At 36.4% G+C, this 23738-nt stretch overlaps 1 protein-coding gene across 1 annotated transcript; it reads left to right on the top strand.

The window, feature by feature from the left end:
- Window positions 1-328: 328 nt before the first annotated feature.
- On the top strand, window positions 329-23738 carry LOC116878779 (submaxillary mucin-like protein). The gene is made up of 13 exons (XM_032876522.1): window positions 329-457; window positions 638-809; window positions 971-1069; window positions 15056-15109; window positions 15221-15274; window positions 16141-16170; window positions 18814-18845; window positions 18932-19094; window positions 19435-19472; window positions 20827-20937; window positions 21902-21941; window positions 22591-22699; window positions 23376-23738. Exons 1-13 carry the CDS (start codon window positions 329-331, stop codon window positions 23557-23559), a joined length of 1215 nt encoding a protein of 404 aa, XP_032732413.1. The 3' UTR covers window positions 23560-23738.

The following is a 23738-nucleotide window of genomic DNA, read 5'->3' as shown; positions in this document are numbered from 1 at the left end:
TCTGCAGCGGCCCAATGCACGCAAGGCGTTCTGCTTCCAGTGAGAGTTGGGAATTTGCTGAAGGGCGAGGGGACTGAGCATTTAGTGTCTATGTTCACAAATCGGGGCCAGCATTCCTGGGGCACGACGGCAAGGGCATCAGCTAGGTCTTGTGGCAGCCAGGCGGTCGTAGGGACAGGGGCTTGGCGCAGGGCTCCTCAGTGTTTGGTCCACAAAGGAGTGCCACCCGGAACCGTTGGCTCCTGCTCCATGCTATGCTACGAGGGGACTAGCAATTGGACCCTCTGTTGAGGAAAAGCTGATGGTTTCTTTGGGTTTGCTGTGTCAGATGTCCTTCCCGGAGGTGGACGGCCCTTCCCCCAAAGAGGGCCTCCCACTTGGGCCGGTGGGAAATCGTAGAACTTGGCTCCCTCAGCACACGTGCCCTGAGGAACAGCATGAGAGTCGAAAGTCCAGGGTGAGGCTGGCAGGGTTCGGCTCCTGGATCTGCTGCCCACTACCTGGGTGACGTGGAGCAGGCCCCTGAGCCCCGTCTGTTCCGTGGGACCCCTACTAGCGCCTGCCGGGGAGGCCTTCTGTCAGAGCAAATGCACTGATTTGTGCCCAGGTTAATGTGGAGTGTGCTGTCTGTTTTCAGGAGGAACCGGCAGCCCGCCCGCAGCCACCAGAGGAGGTAAAGAACACAGCACGCCCATGGAACCTAGCCCAGGAGCGCCAAGCGCAGGGAAATCAGACAAGTCAGGATGGGCCCCTTAGCACCTATGTGGTGGCATTGAACGTGACACAGGGCGAACTCACGACTGAGCTGTGTGTGATGTGAGACTGATACTAGCTATGTAGCTGCAGACACCCTAGGAGTCCTTGAGAGCTGCGGTTGTGTGGGAATGCGGACTTCTGTCCCGTCCGGGAAGAGGGTTATGCAGAATCCTGCCTGTCTAGCAGTAAAAGCGTTTCCCCGTTGTCGTGTCAGGGACCCCAGAAGGAACAGAGGGCTTCACAACAGCCACAGGGAGTGAGAAGACAAGTGGAGATTCAGCTGGCCCAGGCACAACCTTGGGAGACAGAGCAGGTATGGAAATCCAAGGTGGGAAGCATCTTGTTCCTGATGTGTGGGAAGCTGCCAGTGGCTTCTGAGGGAGGGCTTCCTAATCAGTTGGTAGTGCCCATCCTCCTGGGCGGCTCCCTGTCCTGGTTTGTGTGTGCTTCTTCTCTGCAGGGTTTCTTGAGCCTCTGTACAGACGTGATGGATAACAGAGCAGTGTGTGCTCAGAATCCCCAGATTCCTGCCTCTGGGTTTCTGAGCCTGATTCTGGATGGGCATGGGGTCATGCTTTGCCCGTCTGGCTCCAAGTGAGAGCTGAAGCCAGACATGACCCAATGTATGAAGCTTTTCCACGATCCATTGTATTTAAAGTTCTTTGAAAGGAGAGGGCAATGCAATGTGTTCTGCTGCTCCAAATCTCCCTGTACATTTTGGTGTAGTTTTTAATGTAGTCGATTAACTGTGGGTGATTCCACTTGAGCCTCATTAAGATAAGACCCTGTCAAAGACTGTGTTAAGAATGTCATTGAGAGAATATAGCTTTTTCAAAATTTAAAATAAGTGCCAAAACAGGAAGTATCTTTTATCACAACCTTGTTTTTTTTTTTTCATTTGTATTATTGACATATCAAGGAATCATTGGGAATGTCATAAAAATGATGGACAGTTTTTAGTGGATCTTTATTTTGCTGTTTTCTCCAATCTTTCCTTCAAATCTACTACTTTACTGCATTAAATATATATTAATGTATATGGTCTCCCAGTACACAGTTTATAAATACAGGAATCTGTGGAAGTACCACTGGAATTGGTGAAGGCATGACCACTAGATCACCTTTCATTGGTTTCAGGCCAGTTTGATAATCAGCTACAAGCTGCAGGCTCGATTGCTTATTTTGACAGTGCTCCATCATGAACTTAGCTGGGAATTCAAGTTTTCATGAGAAATTTAAGTCAGTTTAGCAGTGATTATAGTTTCAATGGCTTTTTAATTTTATGACTATTGAACAGGTATAGTTTGATCATTTGTATCACAACCATTTATTTAGACTAGAATTGCCAGTTATAAATGCAAGGTGCCATTGAATTGTGAAGTTCACATAAGTAAGAAACACTTTGTTAGTATTAAGTATGTCCTATTTGGAATGTGATTTTTTTTCTGGGTTTTAAATTTACAGGGTGTCTTTTGTGATTATGTACTAAATCTGACAATCATTTTGTGAATTGATTGCCAATGTTCTTTTCAATTAGGAGCAGCGGATACGGGATTTGCAGCCACTTTTGTAGCTGCTGGCGAAACCACTTTTGTTGCATCAGGTACTGAAAGAGCATAATCAAAATAAATCTAGGCAATGGAAATGAGTTTTCTTTTTTTTTTAATTTAATTTAATTTTTTCAGTGTTCCAAGATTTCATCGTTTATGTACCACATGCGGTGCTCCATGCAATACATGCATTCCTTATTACCCACCACCAGGCTCACCCATCCCCTGACCCCCCTCCCTTCCAAAACCCTCAATTTGTTTCTCAGAGTCCACAGTCTCTCATGGTTCTTCTCCCCCTCTGATTTCCCCCAATTAACTTTTCCTTTCCTTCTCCTAATGTCCTCCATGTTATTCCTTATACTCCACAAGTGATTTCTTTACTTAACATTGTGACAGAGACAATGTGTCCTAAAGAATTTAATTATCATTATTTGTGTAATGTCAAAACTGGAGATCAAAAATTAATCAATACCTCTCTGTTACGTAAATAATATCATACTGAGTGCTCTAGAAAACAGAATGGTCATGTACTTGTTCCCTTAGAATTTTATTTTTGAGCAAAAGTAATTAATATTTATATATATGCAAAGGCAAATACCATTATGGCAGAAAAGAATCAAAATCAAAGAAATGTTCCATGACAGGCTTGGAATGAGAACCCAAAAGGAAATTCTATTAGGGAACTGATTAGTCAGAGTTAAAAACAAGATAGAATTATTCTATCTTGAAAATAAAGTGATAGTATGATCAGTACACTATGACTATATCTTTATACTTTAACTTGAGCAAAACCTCAAAACATGAGTGAGTTGAGTGGAATTTTAAGGATATATTCAATTTTATGGGATAAAGAACAGTCATATTTCAGTTGTTAAGGTCATAGAATTGAAAACAAAATCTTCTCTCAACCCAGATACCCAGGCCCAAAGACAGTAGAGGAAAAAAAAAAACAACAGTTTTCAATGGAATAAGTATTAAACTTGCAAGTGATGCAAATTATGAGCTAAATTCACTTAGAGATTGTAAAGACAGGAATCTTACAAGCAGACCACCTTTACATACATTTTCTCAAGAAAAATAATTACTGGTTCTCAAATAAGAAAACTTTAAAACACCATTTATTATACACAGCTTATCCTAAATTCACCTGTTAATTGGGGTGACGGTTACTTAACTGGTTTTATGGGGTTTTATCCTCCTGATAAAGGATGAAGGTTTGTCCCTAGAGGGAGATAAGAGTACTATCTCCCTTGATGTTTACATTCCCAAAAGATAGTTCCCAAGGCCTTGAGAAAGACCCTCCTGGGTCATTAAGCTGGAAAGAAGCCTATTCAGATTTTTGAAAGATATACATACATTTCAAAGACAGAAAACATCTGAAATGACAAATTTTCCAAAGCAAATGGTCTAAGAAAAAGAAAGGGGCAGTCTCCCCTTATTTGTACCAGAAAGAATTAAGCCTCTTAATTTAAATTTTTGTTTTTGTAAGCCATCCTCCAAAGATGATCAAGTTCATATTTTAATTAGCTAACTTATGTTTCTGTTGTAAGATTAAGCCATGCCTAGAGTCTTGCCTGAAGCAACCTCTGGGACTGGAGGTGGTAGCACCCCTGGGGAAACAGGCACTAGAACCCCAAGTCCTGAGAAATCAGATAAGGTTTGTCCTCATTTTTTTGGCTGTGTCCCATCATACCACCCTCAGCAGGGTGTGATCTGTACTAACCTGATTTCTAATTTGCATTGATGATCTTAGAATTGGGTAGCATTTAAGCTTAATGGGGAACCAGTTGGGAGGTGGGGGCGGGGCAGGAAAATGGTGGCTGCATACATTAGAATCTACACATACCTCCTTCTGCAAAACGTAATATCACTGGGCCCACACCTTGGGAGTTTAGAGGGACAGAGCACACTGAGACTCCAAAGATTGGGAAAGATGGCTCTGGGACTCAGAGTGGTTCTCTGAGATTCAGGTCAGGGCTTCCCAGAGGAGAGGGGAGTATAGAGAGTTACTTAATAGTGGTAGAACATAGCATCGACTAGGGTTTACCCCTTGAGAGAAAGGGCTCTACCCTGAACAAGACTGCTGAGAGAAGATCTGAGACCCAGCAATTCAGAGTCCTTTTTCATGTGGAGTTGAAAGAAAGAAGATAGGAAAGTTCACAGAATGAGGTCAAGCAGCCCTGTGAAAGTACTGACTGTCTTGGAGGCAAGGGAGAGACACCAGAAAGGTGGAAGAATCTTTGTAGCCTGGGTGTCAAAAAAAAGAAAGAAAGAAAGAAGAAAGAAAGAAAGAAATCTTCAAAGCCAAGGGCCTCAAGAAAACAGGATAGTAAGTATGAGTTAGAAGACAGACAAAAAAGAGATGCCTCTTAAAAAAAAGCTTGCTTTCACCATGAACAACATAAAAGGAAGCCCTTGATCTGAAAAATCTGGTGAGTCACAATAAAGTCTCTTCATACCCACTCCATAGGATCTCCTTCTATGTTCCAGGAAAATCCAATGCAAAAAACATGAAAAAGAAAAGTAAAATTCAAATATCTATAGAAAGATTGTTCCAAAATTCCTTAGAGACTTAAGCTATCCCTAACCCCCTTCTGACGTGAAAGTATATAATTGCATACATTTATATGTATATATATATACACACATGTGTATATATACTGACATATATACATAGTTTATACTTATATGTATAGATATAACGTATATATTTTTAGCAGTTCTCAGCAATAGCAAAATCTAGTCATGAAATAAAGGAAACAGAACATTAACAAGAATTTAAAATAAGAAACAAACTGCAGCTATAGACATCAGAATTATAAATTAAAAAAACTAGTGTCAAATAGATAAATAGTAGGAAGATGTCAAATTGGAACTGATGAAAATTCAGGAGAAATATTAAAAAATAAAGAAAAAATATCTAAAAAATACAAACCAGTTTCAATCTACCCAGCAGAGAATATATGAGACTGAAAGCATGGCAGGGGCTGTAGAGGATAGAATTGAGAAGATCCAAAAAAATATTGCAGACATTTAAAAAGTTTAAGTAGATCAGAGTTAGGCATCATTACAGGAAACAGATAAAAATATCCAACATATAGATTATTTCAGTTTCTGGAGAAGCAAAAGCAATGAAACAGAACTAACATTTAATACTATAAACCAGGGGCGCTTGGGTGGCTCAGTGGGTTAAGCCGCTGCCTTCGGCTCAGGTCATGATCTCGGAGTCCTGGGATCGAGCCCCGCATCGGGCTGTCTGCTCAGCAGGGAGCCTGCTTCCTCCTCTCTCTCTGCCTCTCTCTCTGCCTGCTTGTGATCTCTCCCTGTCAAATAAATAAATAAATAAATCTTTAAAACTGTAAACCAGGACAAGTTTCCTACAATTAAAAGAGAAATCCTAAATTTCTATGTTGAAGGGACCTATGATATATACCTGGAAGCTTAAATCTTTAACAGTCATTTTGGTGAGTTAATTTAGAAAACTGTTAGACTTGAAAAAGAAACAGAAAAAGAAAAGGAAATCTGTTAGACTTGAATGATACATTCTCTGGACCTTGAGGCAAAAAGAGAAAGTAATTCAAAAAGAAAGAAAATCAGGGATGTCTGGGTGGCTTAGTCATTAAGCGCCTGCCTTCGGCTCAGGTCATGATCCCAGGGTCCTGGAATCGAGCCCCACATCAGGCTTCCTGCTCAGCAGGAAGCCTGCTTCTCCCTCTCCCACTCCCCCTGCTTGTGTTCCTTCTCTTGCTGTCTCTCTCTCACTGTCAAATAAATAAATAAATCTTAAAAAAAAAAAAAAGAAAATCAGGTTGGTATCAGACTTGTCAAGACAGAGTAGCATTAAGAAACTCAAAGAAGGAAAATGTGGGCTAAGCGTTGTTAGTGCAGCTAAATGTAATTCAGGTATCAAGCTCTAGGCAAATAGTTGAAAACATGAAGGAATTCTGGGAATTATGTACCCATGAGCCCTTCATAATAAAATTACTAGAGGATGAATGTTAAACAACAAAGAGATGCTTTGAAAATGACTGAAATGATTATAGCACAATTTTTAACTCTAGCTCCAAAACTGGAACAAAAGTTGAAAGAAAAGTGGAAAAGAACTTCATAAATATTTCATATTTGACCAACTAAAAATATCATAGTAATAAATAGATAAATGGGGAATATGTTGGAAATAAAGGCAAGAGAAAAATTAAATTTCCTTACTACTTAACAGCCCATTGACAAGTCCTTGAAACAGGCAGAGTGCCATTCTTCTAGGAACTCAGCTGCCTGAGTGTTAGTAGTTTGTTAAATGCAAGGGCAATCTTAGCCCTACTCCCAGGATCCTGAAACTCTAGTTTAATGTATACAAATTCCTTTGGAAGCTTCCTTTATCTTTACCCCCGATAGTGTTGGCAATCATCTGCCAAGTATATGACCCACCGATATATATCAAAGGGTCTCATGATTAAGGTTTTATTAGACAGTAATGAATGACTTTTTCCCAACAATAGCTACCTCCCTCAAGGCCCTTGAATCCTGTTCCCAAATTCCTTAGAGACTTAAGCTATCCTAACCCCCTCCCAACTTGAAAGTATGTAAGGGACCACTCTTTATGACCCCAGTGCAGCTCTTTCTACTCATGGGTCCGTCCCCATGCTTTAATAAAACCAACTTTTTGCACCAAAGACATCTCAAGAATTCTTTCTTGGCTGTTGACTCCAAACCCCAATATATATTCTACATCAGCAAAAAGAAGGAAGATGTAATAATCTTATTAATTAGATAGTAGTCAAACAAATTATTTAAAGCTCATGAACCATACAAGAGTAGCTCAAATTTATTAAAGTGGTAAAAACAAATAATATCAAGAAAGAAAATGGCATTTAAATTGGAAAATACAGAACAAGAGAAGGAGAAGGAAAGAAGAAATAATATTAGTAATTATTATTCTTTATTAAGGGAGAACCAGTAGATACTACCTGAAAAGAAAATTGGGAGGATGCTAAAGGGATTATATAAAAAATGTTACTGTAAAATATAGCTTATCAAGAGAGAAAAAAAGTGAAAAGCCCAAAAAAGTAGCAATTTAAGAGTTTGCATATAAACAACAAATGGCTGAAATTGGAAATCAAAAGCACACAACATAAAGTTTAATAATAATTCCTATTAATTTTTAGTAAAAGTGTTTTAAAAATTGGGAAATCCATTAATACAGTTCATACTAACAGATCTAAGAGAAATAAAAGCAACTAATTATCTACATAAAATAAAGCCTAAAAGACATTTGATAAATGTTCAATAACCATTTCTGATGGGGGAAAAAATTCCCCAAATAAACTACCTGCCCAAGCAATGTCCATATGTAAATATTTTTCCTAAAACCAGTATCATGCAATTAAGTAAATGTATCCCTCAACTTCTGTAATTTCAGTTTTCTTATCAATAAAAAATGGGAAATGTAATCTATGAAACTTCAATAAAATAATAAATAAATGTATGTCAAAGTACATCTTTGGAAATGTATAAAGGGTTCAATAAAATAATAAATAAATGTATGTCAAAGTACATCTTTGGAAATGTATAAAGGGTAGTATTATTGATACAGAAAAATGGAAATTTTTGTAATTTTTTATTAGAATTTAATTTCAGTCAGAATTAGTTATCTCCTAACTTAAGAAATTCTGGGAATTAGCCTTTACCATCTTTTTCCTTAATAGCAGGTAGATCTGGAACATCTGGTGGTGCAACTAGTGGAGATGAAACTAGACCTGTTTCACCCAGAGGTGGTACTACAAGCTCTTCAGATAAATCAGGTGACATTAGCTAAACACAAGAAGTCACAAAAAAAAAAAAAATCTGTTGGTGTAGAAACAGGCTTATAAAAGATATTCATTAGAATATTTATTTACTTGGAAATCCTTCTTGGTTAAAAATAGCACTACAATTTGTGAATATTATGTGAATCAATTAGATTGACATTAAATTCTTTGTTATTCATTATTTATGCACTATTAGGTGATCAGTGCAACACATGATTTCCAGATAATGACAATGATCTGACAATTCAGGTGTTCTCCATTACTAAATAAGACTAATGCCACATTTTGAATCTGGCATTCTTATATGACCAATATAGAAATCACTAGAATATTACTTGATATAACCATAACTGAGTTAAGTAAAAAAGTAATAGTGACTAACATTTCATCTTATATTTGGTCCTTAAATGTTGTTTTTGAGTTAGGGGCATTTGCTCATCCAGTTAGTTACATTTATTCATCTATCTAAGGTTTGCATTGCTCTACACAAAATCACTTAGACAACATATAAATTGAAAGTACTAAATAATCACAAAATGGTATGTTAGCTATTTTTGCATTTTATTGATTGATAATATGATTTTCCTCTAGTAGAAATATTTGATAATTCAACAAATTATTTTCCTTTTTAGATAATAGGCTTCTGGATATTAAACAGTTATTAGACTTCAACAAGTATATTTAAAGTCAAGTTGGAATTTTTCTTTTTGCAATCTTTCACAAAAACGACTGCCTTTAGTATTTGGAGAATTTCATGGTTTAGTATAAGAAAATGTCATAATTTAAAATAGTAACATATTTCTTTATAAGTTCCTTATTGAACAGCAAAGTGATCTGAACTTTGATGAACAGTTTCCACATTTCTGAGAATAATCAGTAACATGGCCTTCTGAATTGTCTAAAAATTCAGAAAATAATTTTCTCCCTAAAATTTCTGCACATTGGTTTAAAAAATTCTTCTTTTCTTGACTTGCAAATAGGACATGACTATACTTACCTCATTTGTTCAAAACCCACCTGATGAGGAAATATGCAATGAGTGTATGCCCTATGAAATGGCTATAGACACCCCTTAGTAAATAACATTTTTGTCTCTTAATACTTAACTTGTTTCATAGGACTAAAGATATGGAACAGAGAGGAAAAAAGAAAGAGAATAAGAAAGGGGATTGGTAAATATTTCTCATGAAATAGGCAAATAGAAAAGTACATGAAAAATGTAATTGGTAAGACAAAATCATACTGTTTTTATGCTTGAGTTTTTACTGGATATATTGAGTAAAACTTGATTAATGAAATAAAAACATGAGATAGTCATTTACCATCATATAATATCATTTGTAAAGTTATCTTAATCTGTTTTTACAAAAGTAAAAATTATAATCAGAAAAAGTATACTAAGTATAAAATGAACAAAATGTTTTTACATATATTTACTTATTTGAATCATATAACTACCCTGTGCAATTGACAGTACATGACTAATGCACTGTCAATTATTGTTTTATTTAATTTTATTTTATTATTCACATTTTGTAAATAAAAAATCAATGTGTTTACTTTAGTCATAGGATGAGTATGTTTTGGGGCTAAAACAGGGCCTGGATGGCTGATTCTTCATCCAGTCATTCTTGATTATGAGACAGGCCATCAACATGGTGGATTTCTGTAAATCTAGAGAAAGAAGGTCTTTTCACCTTGCATATTTTGGTTTACGTTTGTGTTTTTAGTGCCTGGCTCAGTGCTTGACTTGATAATATCTGGTGGACATTCTGATGAATATGTAAAAAAAAATGAATAAGAGTTTGCAATATAGTAACGGATTCAGAGGCTTTTTTATTAATGAGATAAAAACAATAGACTATATGACAGAGAACCTTCCAGGAGGATTAAAGATTTGGGAGGGAATAGGCTATTTGCTGCTATACCCAAATAGTGAAGCTTTGCTAGAAACAGGCACCACACACACACACACACACACACACACACACACTATTATGTAGATCCATGTCCCTCAAATCTAAGATTTCCATCCTCATCTGTTCTCTTGGAGGAATTCTTGATAATAGGATCTCAGAACAAGAGCATTCTGGGTGATGCCAATTTGTTATAAAATTGGTCACATTGGACTAAGGCCAGGAGGAGGTAGAAGAATTTTTTAAAATAATTAAGCATATAGAAGAGATTTTTTAGATCATTGCATGTGGATTGTACAGGACAGAGTAGAAATAATTGTGATACGGAGTGGAAGAAGTAAGAGCTTAGAATAAAAGATACAATGCCCAACATGGTTTTAGAATGCCAAAGATGATAGAGGAAACCAAAATTTATTCTTTACTTAGTGTTAATGGATGACAGGATATGAGGTAAGGTGGGATTGTTTCAAGACTTCAAATAAAATAGCAATTCAAAGTTACTTGAATGAAAATAATCTTGAAGTTTCATGGGCTGCCTGGGTGGCTCAGTCGATTAAACATCTGCCTTCAGCTCAGATCATGGTCCTGGGTTCCTGGGATGGAGCCATGTACAGGACTCCCTGCTCATTGGAGAGTCTGCTTCTCCCTCTCTCTCTCTCTATCTCTCTCTGCCCCTCACCCTGCTCATGCTCCCTCTCTCATTCTCTCTCTCAAATAAATACATAAAATCTTTTCTTTAAAAAAGAAAGAAAATAAACTTGAGGTTTCAGAGGCAGAGTACTAGCAAACTAGTATGTACAAAAATGCAAGAGCATGAATTGGATGATGGGATTTGCCCTTAAACTGAGCTCATAGAGAAACTTCTGGTAGTCAGAAACAAGACAGGCCTAATGGGGGTAGTTGCATAATCTGTAGGAAGTAATTCAAGTATAGGAAATTTTTAAAGACATCTTAGATGCAAATTTCCAAATATATGTTTCTAATCTTGATTTCTCTGGAAGTCTAGATTCATGCTCAGTTGCTAACTTGACATTTCTATTTAGATATCTAATAGGCGTTCCAGAATTGACATGACCTAAACCAAATTCTTATTTATTTTCATATCTTATTTATTTTCATAAACCAATTCTTATTTATTTTCATATCCCATATCAATCCCATATCCCTGTTCTTTCCCATATCAATAAATGGTGCCATCACTGACACTGTTTACACACACACACACACACACACACACACACACACAAATTACAATTACCCTTGATGCCTTTCTTCTTTTTATTTTGCACCCCACATGTAAAAACAAAGGTTGCTAATACTACTTATAAAACATATTTTAAACCCATCCTCTGTTCTCAAACTCCTTTATCACCACTCTAGCCCAGAGCATTCATGAATAGTCTTGATTACTGAAATCACCTCAAACTAATCTTCCTACTCCTATTGTACACTCTTTTCCATATATTCTCTATAGAGTAGTAAGAGGGTTTTTAAATATATACAAATATATCATTCCCTTGCACAAAATTATATTCCATTGCATTTAGGAAAAGTCCAACTTCTGTCACCATATACACAATAACTTGAACAATCCTATATATTTGTCCTTAACTTCTAATGTCCTCCCTGTAACCTCCAATGATCTAAATACATTCACCTTCTAGTTCTGCTTCTCTACCTCATATAATTCATTTCAGTCTTATGGCTTTTGCACTGGCTGTTCACACTGTCTGGAATGCTATTTCCCTGGAGTTTCACATAGGTTTCTGCTTCTCTCCGATCTCAAAATAAAAGACATTTTTTCAGAGAGGTCTTTGCTGGCCAAATAGTCTAAAATAGAATCCCAGTTGCTCAATAGCACCTTACTTTGTATTAGTGCTCTCACAATTTTCTTTGTGTGAATTTGGTTGGATAGTAATATCATTTATATGTCTGCATATCTCTCACATCCAACTAGAATGATCTATGGGAACAAAGAACTATCTAATTACTAGCTACAGCATTGAAACACTACTTCAGGTTCTACTCTATCAAAAGGGAAAGTTGTACTATATATGCCGTAGGGTTGTTCGGATGATAAAATGAGTAATACTTACATGTTGCTGGGAGCATACACAACATACAAGATAGTCAATAAAGAATTGCTGAAAGCATAACCAGGAGTAAGTTACACCGTAGAATAAAAAGTATGAAATATACTGGTGCCCATGAAGAGGCTTGAAAGCTATAGTGGAGGGGAAAGGCAGCATGAGCCCCTAGGTTAACAACAACAACAACAAAAACAACAACAACAAAAACAAACACATGACAGCTTTAAAATATGACAAGAATTTTTACTACTTGTTTTGGCAAGGACAACTGGAAATTCTGTTGAATAAACAGTAAAAACTGGACCATCAGAGGGAAGATCAGGGATAACTGGAACATCAGCTGAAGGATTGGGGATAACTGTGCTATCATCTGTAGTGACAGGGAAAACAGGACCATCATCAGCAGGTTCAACAACAACTAGATCACCAGCTAAAGAGTCAGAGATGACTGGACCTATTGTGTAGGCTCAGGAACATGTGTACCACCAATAGGTTTGGCAGGAAAAACTGGACCATAACTTGGATTATCAAAACTGGACCATTAGTTTATGGATTAGGGGCAACAGGATTATTTGCTGGAGTACCAGAAACAACTGAAAGTTCTGTTGAAAAGTCAGGGACTATGGGACCATCCATAGGAAGATTGCAGACAACTGGACTGAAAAAGCACAGAGACACTAGACAAGCAGCTGGGGAATCAGGGACTACAGGACTATTGACTGAATGATCATGAACAACAGGACTGTCTGTTCTGGGTTCAGGGAAAACTTGACCATCATTTGAAGGATTACAAACAACTAGAACATATGTCATAGGTACAGGGACAAACAGACCATCATCTGGAGTGCCAGGGACAACTAGACCATCACCTGAGACACAGAGATGACAGGACCAAGAGCTAAAGTATTAGGAACAACTAGATCATCAGCTAGTATGTCAAGGACAACTGGATCATCAACTTGATGGTCAGGGACAACTGGAACATCTGTTGTAAAATCAGGAACATCTGTAGCACCAGCAGGATTCAAATGGATATCTAGATCATCACTTGGTTAGGAACAACTGGACCATCTGCTGAAAATAAGGAAAAACTGCACCATTTGTTATAGGATAAGGAATGTCTACACCATCGACAGGGTTGGCAGGGTCAAGTGGACCATCAACTAGAGGACCGGAGACAACTGGAAGAGCAGTTAGAGGGTCAGGGACCATTGCACTATCAGCTGGAGCATCAGGAACAACTGGAACATTAGCTGGAATATCAAAGAAAAAAAAAACAACAGAACCTCTGTTGTAACATTAGGGACTACTGAAACAGCTACAGGATGATTACAGACAACTCGAAATCACTCGAGATCACATGAAGCAGGAACAACTGGATGAGCAGCTGGAGTTTCAGGAACCACAGGACCATCCATTGGAGGATCAGGAAGAATGGGATCATCAGTTTTAGTTTCAAGGACACCTCACCCACCATGTGAAGAATCAGGGACAACTAGACCATCTGTTTTAGATTCAGGGACAACTGGACCATCATCTGGAGTGACAGGGACAATGGAATCATCATCTGGAGATTCTGATACCATCAGAATCTGGAGATTCTGATACCATCAGCTAAAGAATTAGGAACAACTAGATCATCATCTGGTATATCAAGGACAAGTGGACCATCAACTGGTGGATCATGGACAACTGGACCAGCTGTTGCAGAATGAGAAACATTTGTACCATCAGCAGACTTGACAGAGATATCTGGACCATCACTTGGTTAGCAAGAGCTGGATGCTTTGCTGGAAAATCAGAAGGCTGTCTTTCCTAAAGGGTCAGGGACAAACGGATCATTTGCTGGAAAATCAGAAACAATTGAAAACTCTGTTGTAAGTTCAGGGACCACCAGACCATCCATAGAAGGATCACAGACAAGTAGATGATCTTCCAATGAAGCAGGGACAACAGGACAGGCAGCTGGAGGATCAGGGATCACAAGACCATTCCATGAAGGATCAGGAACAACAGGACAATCTATTTTAGGTTTAGCTGGAGTGACAGGGACAATTGGCTCATCAGCTAGAGAATCAGAAACAATTAGATTATCTAGAATCTAGAAACAACCAGAATCATCTAGAATCTGATTAGTAAATGAGAAAATGTCTGTATTATAGTCATTCACGTGATCTATTTCCAGTGAGTTAACTCTTTGATTCTCCAGTGGAAGAAACCCAGACAAAAAATTCACCTAAACTTATGATGAAGAACGAATGAAGTTAGCCTCCAGCTTCCACAGAGACAGAGAGATAGGGTTACTGTTATTCTCAATGACTATATTTCGTGGAGACAGACCTTGGAAGCAGGCCTTTGAAGAAGACATTCTTGGGTTGTGAAACTATCCAGAGACTGAGAGAAGAATTGTATCTCAAAAGGGGAGATAAAGAATTTACAACTGCAATTTGTTTTTTAAGTAAATGGGCTAAGAAAAGAGAGTCCAGGGTCCTATGATCAGGAAGAAACCTGTCTAAAATTTAGTCAAGCTGACTTTTGGACATCTTGATCAATACAAATGTTTTCTAATTTTTTTAATTGTATTGTAACTCTCCTAAAAACTAATACAAGAGGGAAAAAAACGAATACAGGAGAACCAGGAAACCAAGTTATAAGAAGTAAAAGAATTTGTTGTGAAAAATGTTTGTATCATTTAAAGAAAGTGACCTATAAGTGAGAAATTTACTGGGGTCAGGAAAAATATTCAATTCATTTCTGTCAGCAGGGGGATTGCTAAAATAGACCTCTTATGTTTCAGTCACAGGAGCATGCACTAACACTAGTAGATGCATTAGTACATTGCAGGTCTCTGAGACTCTTGGTCCGTGTGGAGATGTCTTAGGACCTTTTCTTCTGAAAGCAGAAAAAGTTCATTGCTTTTCTTCTCTTCATTTTAGGTACCTCCAGGGAAGCATTTGAAACAACCACTGCTTCTGGAATTTCTACCACAGGCAAGTCAAATCATAATAAATAACTTTGTTTGGTGGCATTTCAGAAGACAGAGAAGTTTATCAGAAGTCAAACTCTAGCTTCTCCAATCACCACTTTTGTTATTTCCTTAGCAGTCACTGCTTCCACAGAAGTTAAGGAAACCTCTGAAACTAAAATGCAAACAAGTGAGTGATGGCAATATAACTTCCTGATTAGTGTACCTATGTCTGTTAGGTCATTTCTCTCTTCTGTTGTTGGCTTCTGCTAATCTGCTAAACATTATAATTGGGGATTAGTTTAGCATCATTCAGTAGAGAGAGACATTTATTCCCCAAACTCCCACATCTTTAACTAATTTCCTTTCTCTTTTTTTGTACCTATTGGTTGTTGAGACCCCTTTACCTAAACATGTAACAATTTTAAGTTCCTCTTAAACATTCTGTTACTTCTAGGCTGGCCTTTTGCTGGATAGGTAGAATAAAAATACTAACTTGATTTTTTTGAAGTTTGGAAGTAGAATTTGAAATTTTGAGTGAATTGTTGAGTTGACCAAAATATGTGTTATGTGAAGACTTAAAAAGAAACATATAACCAGCTTAAACCGTTTGGTTCAGGTGGAGATGGAGTAATATTGAAATATTTCAGGAAAATAGATAGAGGATAAAAAGATAAAGGACTAAAACTAGATAAGTAATAATACTTATATTTTCCTATATCTGAATTGTCCTCTTCCTTTTTGAATATATATTTTACTGTCCTATTTATTGGCAGTGTCTGCCAAATAAAAAAATTGAAGAGAAGTTTACCTTAATGTTTTCTCCTTTCTCCTTTAGATTCCCATATTCCCCTCCCATTAAAATTTGAGCTTCAAGGGGAATATTCTCTAATGGTAGAATTTGAAATGCCATGAGAGCAGAAAGGGAAGGTAGACAAGAATAAGTCTGTTTGTAAGACTAGTGATATAGCCAATTATTTTCAGTTATTACAAATTTTATCCCCAAACAAATTCTGTAACTTTAGAGGCTAACATGTGGTATCTGTTTTTACACAGGATGTCCACCATCACATCTACCACCTCCAGGTAATAATACTTCCACTTGAAATTCAATCATTCACTGTTCTCCTTGCAGACCAAATATAGGGTAGCTCTATTTTTAATTTCTTAAGGAATCTCCATACTGTTTTCCAAAGTGACTGCACCAACTTGCATTCCCACCAACCATGTAAGAGGGTTCCCCTTTCTCCACATCCTCTCCAACACTTGTTGTTTACTGTCTTGTTAATTTTGGCCATTCTGGTGTAAGGTGGTATCTCAATGTGGTTTTGATTTGAATTTCCCTGATGGCTAATGATGATGAACATTTTTTCATGTGTCTGTTAGCCATTTGTATGTCATCTTTGGAGAAGTTTCTGTTCATGTCTTCTGCCCATTTTTTGATGTGGTTATCTGTTTTTTGAGTGTTGAGTTTGAGGAGTTCTTTATAGATCTTGGATATCAGCCCTTTGTCTGTAGTATCCTTTATGAAAATCTCCTCCCATTCCTTGGGTTGCCTCTTTGTTCTGTTGATTGTTTCCTTTGCTGTGCAGATGCTTTTGATCTTGATGAAGTCCCAAAAGTTCATTTCCACTTTTGTTTCCTTTGCCTTTGGAGACATGTCTTGAAAGAAGTTGATGTGACCAAATTTGAAGAGGTTACTGCCCATGTTCTCCTCCAGGATTTTGATAGATTCCTGTCTCACATTGAGGTCTTTCATCCATTTCGAGTTTATCTTTATGTATGGTGTAAGAGAATGGTCAAGTTTCATTCTTCTATGCTTAGCTGTCCAATTTTCCCAGCACCATTTATTGAAGAGACTGTCTTTTTTTTTACTGGATATTTTTTCCTGCTTTGTTGAAGATTATTTGACCATAGAGTTGCAGGTCCATATCTGGACTCTACTCTGTTCCACTGGTCTGTGTGTCTGTTTTTGTGCCAGTACCATGCTGTCTTGGTGATCACAGCTTTGAAAAGTGTGAAATATGTATTATATAGAGAGCACATTTTAAGTGTCACATATGTGTTACATGTATTGTGTACTTTGGAGGAGTCCTTAGGTATTTCAGTATAAAACTGGAATTTGAGAACAATGTGTAGACTAGTCCAGGGTATGTAAATGAGAGAAGTGAGACTAAGTTGAGAAAGGAGTTTGGTGTCACACTGCGGCAGACCTCAGAAGTTAGAATGCTGAAAGAAAGTATTTGTTTTATAAGTCTCTAAGGGGCCATCAGAAGTTTCTAGCCAAGGGATGCCTGGGGGACTCAGCTGGTTAAGTGTCTTGTTTTAATCTCAGGCCAGGATCTCATGGGTTGTGAAAATCAAGTCCCAAGTTGGGCCCCATGCTTAGCAGGGAAACTGCTTGAAGATTCTCTCCCTCTTCCACTCACCTGTGCTCTCTCTTTCTCTCTCAAATAAAAAAAATAAGTACTTTTTTTAAAAAGTTTTTAACCAAGGTAGTGCTGAGATGAAAATTAGGCCTTAGAAAAATTATTCTAACTATGGTATTGATTGGATCAGGAAGAAGTGTGAGTCAGAGTTTTCTGGAAAAACCCAAGTATGCTAGCTTAAAAATAACAAAGTCCTGTGGTAGCATTGTAGTATAACCAGGAAAGGAAGGTGTTGAAGTGAAGAGTTGGGGGAAAATGGAGGGGGAGACAAACCATGAGAGACTGTGGACTCTGAGAAACAAACTGAGGGTTTTGGGGGGGTGGGGTGAGGGGTTGGATGAGTCTGGTGGTGGGTATTAAGGAGGGCACGTATGCATGGAGCACTGAATGTAGTGCATAAACAATGAATTCTGAAACACTGGAAAGAAATAAAATAAAATGCTAAAAAAAGAGAAAATATAGGATTTTGTGGTCGATTGGATACCAAGTGATTGAATGGAAGGAATCAAAATGAATCCTAAACTTTAAACTCAAATAATTGAAAGGATAATTTGGTTCTCAACAGGAGGAAGCCAGTTCAGATGAGAGACTGGTTTCAGGGGCAAGGTGATATAATCTGTTTTGTGCATATTGAGTGTGAGGGTCTCATAGATCTGCTGTGATACTATTAGGCTGAGGGAATCCTGGCTCCATATTTTACAAGAGGTGTCTGGCCTGGAGCTATGAATTCGAGAGTTATCCACTTAACATTATAGTGGACACTGGAGATGGTAGAAAGTGCCAGAGAAAGGGTAGAGGCAATGAGAGGAAAGAGAAAAAGCTGCTAGTAAAGAAAGGAGTTTCAGAGTGTTGAATCTGAAGGAAGGAGAACATTTCCAAGAACCTGAGAGTTAAATGTGTTAGCAATTGTAGGGAAGTTGAAAAACTGATAAAGGGCCTTATAATAAGGGCCTTACAATTACAAAGTCTTAGTGACTTGTAGGATTATGGTGGTAGAAGTGAGACTCAAAAAAAGTAAGCAAAACAGTAGTCATAAGATTTATTGACCACTGCCAGCAGAAATTAATATTTATCCTATGCTGGAATTGTAAAATAGGAAATAGACCTATACTCATTAGAGACAATTTACTCAAGTAAATGGATGTGATTTATCCCCTTTACGGTACCATACAATTCTCCATAATTCTGTTTCTGAAACCCTAGTTCTAGTTACAGTATTGGCATCCTGGTGGTTATCTACATATAACAGATGGTTCTGTTTTGCCAAATTTAATTAGCATTTACCATCTCATGTTAACAGTTTGTCATGGTCCACTGGGAGAAAAGAAATCTGTAAGTACAGTTTTTCTCTACTTTAATCCAAATTTGCTGTCATTCCTATATTTGAACAGAAGTCTAAACTTGGTTTGTTTCTGTAGCCTGGAGAGGAATGGACTGCCAATTGTTACACGTGCACCTGTACTGATGCAAATACTGTGGACTGTAGCCTCAAGGAGTGCCCTTCTGCACCCACATGCAAAACTGGAGAGAGACTTGTAAAGTTCCAAGATAACGACACCTGCTGTGAAATTGGATACTGTGGTGTGTATCCACAATACATTATTTGAATTGAAGAGTTATTTACTTATTTATGTGTTCAAGAAATATTTACTAAGCTTCTAATACATGTCAACTCTATGCTAGATAGGTGTGATCGATAAAACAGAATCATACTTGCCCTCTTAAACCTCCCTATCTCTGGAGTGGAGGAAACCCAGAATTAACAGTTATGAATATAATCAGTAGATTAAAAGGAGATGATGGTGTTGTGGGAAGAAACATTTTAACTAGTTGATAAATATGATCCCATATACAGTTTCTGGTTTATTAAAAAAACAGAATTATGTTTATTTTAAGAAAAAATGATGTATTTATTTTTCAGAACCAAGAACATGTTTGTTTAACAGTATCGATTATGAGGTAAGGCTATTTTTAATTTTAAAATATTTTATTTACATAATTATGAATGAATGGCAGGCTCTTTCAGCTTATAGTATGGAAAATCTATGGGTAATGGTAGAGCAGAATCTGTTCATTTTTTTCCCCTATATTCATTTCAAAAGGAGCATTAAGTGTAACACTCAGTTACATATAAGACTCAGTTCAAAGGGGGAAAATATACTTGATCATTAACTACCTAACTTCTGAATAAAATTTCCCAGGGGTCTGACCAGATGGAGAAGGCACCCTCTGTGACATTTAAATCAATGAACAGAGTTAAACTATAATTATAACCAGAAAGATCAGATGGCCAAACTGTCAGAGATCAAATGAAAAACCCCCAGAGACTGGAACCCTATTATGTGAATATACTAACATGTATATTCAGAGCTGGATTTTGATGTCTGATTTGGCATTCTGGAAAGTAATTTAACTTTTTAGAAAAAGTACCAAGAAGTCATAAAACCCAGATAGTTCTCAAATTGATAATACATTTGAACTGGTGATACTGAATATTTAAAAAGTTTAAAATAAAAAAAACTATGAAGTATGTTAAGAAATATATAAAACAGAGCCCATTAGAGTTTTAGCTCAATAACTTATCGCACTCAAATTCCTCTCTGGGTTGCTTAATTTTTATTTTCCAAAGATGATAGTGACTTGAGAAACTATGCCAGTTTTTAAACATAAAATATGATGATGTTTAAAGAACAAAAGGAAAGTTTTACCTCTAAACATTTATATGCAAAATAGTTGAAATAACAAAATTCCAGTTTACCAGAAAGTTGATTTTGCCATTTGAAATACAGTTTCCCAAACTGGAGTTTGAATTCTGAACATAAATTATTTTTAAAGCAATCCAGAGAACTTTACAAATATAGGAACACAAGCAGAAGTAGGAACACAAGCTGAGGCAGAAGTAGGATGTCTTGTGGAATTGTCATTTGTGGTAATCTGATAAAACTATTTTGTACAATTTTTTCCTACTTAGATTTCTTGTTTTCCCTCAAACTTGTAGCATAATAATTGGTTAACTGCTCACCATAAAATAACCTTTCTTGAAAATATTTGAAAAATAGAGTAACTGGGTAGATGTGGATCTTCATTTAGGGATCGAGAATCCTGACACCTTCTGTGCTCTCAAGGAGGCACACTGGTTTATTCATGGAAGTTGGAGTCTTTCAGTACACTTTTTCTTAGATATTAATTAATGACCGAAAGTGTCTCTGGAAATTCATTAAACATGAATTGTTTTTAACAGATTTTATTTTCAACCTCAAAAAGAAATCCAGGTGAATAATCAATTGTTCTCTGTTTCCTCCCTGCTTCCCAGATTGGTGCTTCATTTGATGATCCCAGCAACCCATGCATCTCCTACTCCTGCCACAACACTGGTTTTGTTGCAGTGGTCCAAGACTGCCCAAAGCAGACTTGGTGTCCAGAAGTAAGTCATCCTCTTAAGTAATGATCAACAACATCCACTTCTTATAAACAAGCTGTCTTCTTTCTCATTTGGAAAAGTACGTATCTGGCCAACAGACATAAATTCCTTGTGGATTCCATTCCAGCTATGTTTCGCACCTTTTATTGCCAAGTATATTTTTCATATCAAAGTTATATTTGCAGGCTCTATAAAACTTAATTTAGTGCTATTCTAGAAGTAAGTTGCATTGGAAAGCATTTTACCATTTTTAAACAAACCAAAAAAAAAAATCTTTGTTTTTTTCAGGCTTATGGATTCTGGTTAATCATTTTCTGTAAAAATGTAAATTTTTCATAAAATCACATGTAAATTTACTGTTCAGAACTTTCTTTGTGACACAGTCTTCATTTTTACCTTCCCCTTAATATGCTAAGTTTTAATCTTAAGTTTTAAATTAATTAATTACTTAATAATAAATGCTCCCAATTTATGGTTCAATCTTAGCTAATTTTTCTTTCTAAAGATATAATTGATAATATAGCTTAAAGTTTGATTTCAGCTTAAATCCAACACTGGATTTATTGAGTTTTTACTTTGAGACATTGATAGGTATAAGAGTATAATAATGTGTAAGATAAAAGTCCTGCCTATGAGAAACTTACAGTGTTCAGTAGTAATATCATTATTAAGGTATTATTCAATTAAAATAAGGGAGGGAAATTTTTTTTACCCTTTGTGTGTTATTTTGAAGAAGAATTTAAATGCTTTTTTCCCTTTCTACTCACTATTATAAAATTTCAGGGTAAATATTCAGACTCATTTTTATTACTATGCTCTTTCATCTATGCTTCCTGGATCTGAGATCATGTTTATCTGTTCCCTTTTCCCCTTTGTAATGTTATTCCACTAAGTTAAGAAATGTTATATTATTTATACAAAAATACAGACTTTTTAAGTCTTTTTTCTATTTCTCTTGCCCCTATAGGAAGACCGAGTCTATGATTCAAAAAAATGTTGCTATACATGTAAGTAGCTTTAAGCTCCACATGTAGAGGAAATGTCAACTGTTGACAAAAATTTACTGTTTGTTTAAAACAAAATGGCAGATCATTAATAGAAAGTCTCCTGTGTTTTTAACATAACAGGTAATCTAACTTATATGTTTAAACTAATAATTGATACTTGTACATAATGTAGTTTCTTTTTCATGTTGGTTGAAACATTCTTCCCAGTTAAAAACAATGATGCTTATAAGAGAGAAATTTAATTTTCAGGAAAAAAATGTAGTTTGCTCTCCTAATATCACCAGGTTGTGTTGTAAATTGATATATTAGATCATAAGGATAATCAAAAAGTAGAAATGGATGTCAAAAACAATCCATTCCCTTCATCTTCCCTTCCCTCCCTCCTCTTTCCTCCTCCTTTCTCCTTGTCCCCTCCCTCCTCCTTCTTCTATGATAGTAATGATAACAATAATAAAAATATAACATTTATTAAAGACAATTATTGAATATTAGCCAGGTACCTTGGGCTAGGTTCCGAGGAAGTTAATCCCTTCAACAATGCTGTGAAGTATTTTTTGTTGTTATTCTCTACTTAAGGTTAAGAAAACTGAGACTTAGCAATTGTTAATGTTAAACCTCATTTGTGATTCTATTGTCCATTTTGTTTTAGGTAAGACTAATTGTAGATCTTCACCTGTGAATGTGACTATTAAGTACAATGGTTGCCAGAAAAGAGTCGAGATGGCAAGGTGTGTAGGGGAATGCAAGCAGACTGTCTGGTAAGTTTTTATCTGAATGTGTGCTATGCATTAATTTTGTAACATTATGGAGGAAATTAAGCTTTTAAAACATTATATGGAACATTTTTTACATGACAGCTAATGATCAAGACCTGATAAAACAAATATCTGAAACATTAAGATCTGAGAAATAAACATTTTCAATAGCCATGAATTATTTTAAAGCAGTTTTCTAAAGAAATCAAACATAATATGTTCATGACAAATGTATTTATTTTTACACAGTGATTACTCAAAGTACTTGAGCAAGTACTCTTGTTTGAAAATGTGTTTCTAAACCATCACTTGCATGTTAGACATTATATATATATTTTTTTTTTCCTTCATGGATACTTTCATGTACAGGTTAATATATAGAGAATAATAATTTGGCATGAAGTATATTTAAAAATCTGTTTATATATCTGCGCCATAATGCTCTAATTATGACCTTATACATTTCCATTTTGGATTTATTTCTTTTGGTCTTACATGCTAATATCACTGATTCACATCAGAAGTTCATGATGAGGGGGAAATGCAAGGTATAGGAAAAGAATAAATTGGTTGGAAGGATTATTAAATCACTTTGACAATTATAATTTGAGCATTGATGTCAATTTGCCTCAGAAGATATCCCCAAAAATATTTATTGCTGAATTTTCTTTTTCTTTAGGTACAATTATACACTCTTTAAGTTGACAAATTCATGCCTTTGCTGCCGAGAAGATAACTATGAGTTCCGAGAAGTTGTTCTTAGCTGTCCTGATGGCAGTACAATACCTTACAGATACAGGCACGTCACAACCTGTTCTTGCTCAGACATATGCCAACAATCTGTAACCCCAGCGGTCAGTTAACACTATTATAACATTTCTGGGTAGAACAGGCTAGGTATTTATTTTATAAATGAACAAAAATGATCAACTAAATAGTATAACTAAACATTTGTATCTCACTCAAAAAGTGAATTCTCATTATGAGGCATTTTGTTCTCTTGTTGACTGGATCTGAAAAATAAATACAACTTTGCAAGCAA

This window comes from Lontra canadensis, unplaced genomic scaffold, assembly GCF_010015895.1.
Source record: "Lontra canadensis isolate GAN:19392208 unplaced genomic scaffold, GSC_riverotter_1.0 scaffold59, whole genome shotgun sequence".
Classification (NCBI taxonomy): domain Eukaryota; kingdom Metazoa; phylum Chordata; class Mammalia; order Carnivora; family Mustelidae; genus Lontra; species Lontra canadensis.
This window is presented reverse-complemented; position numbering and strand designations above follow the sequence as displayed.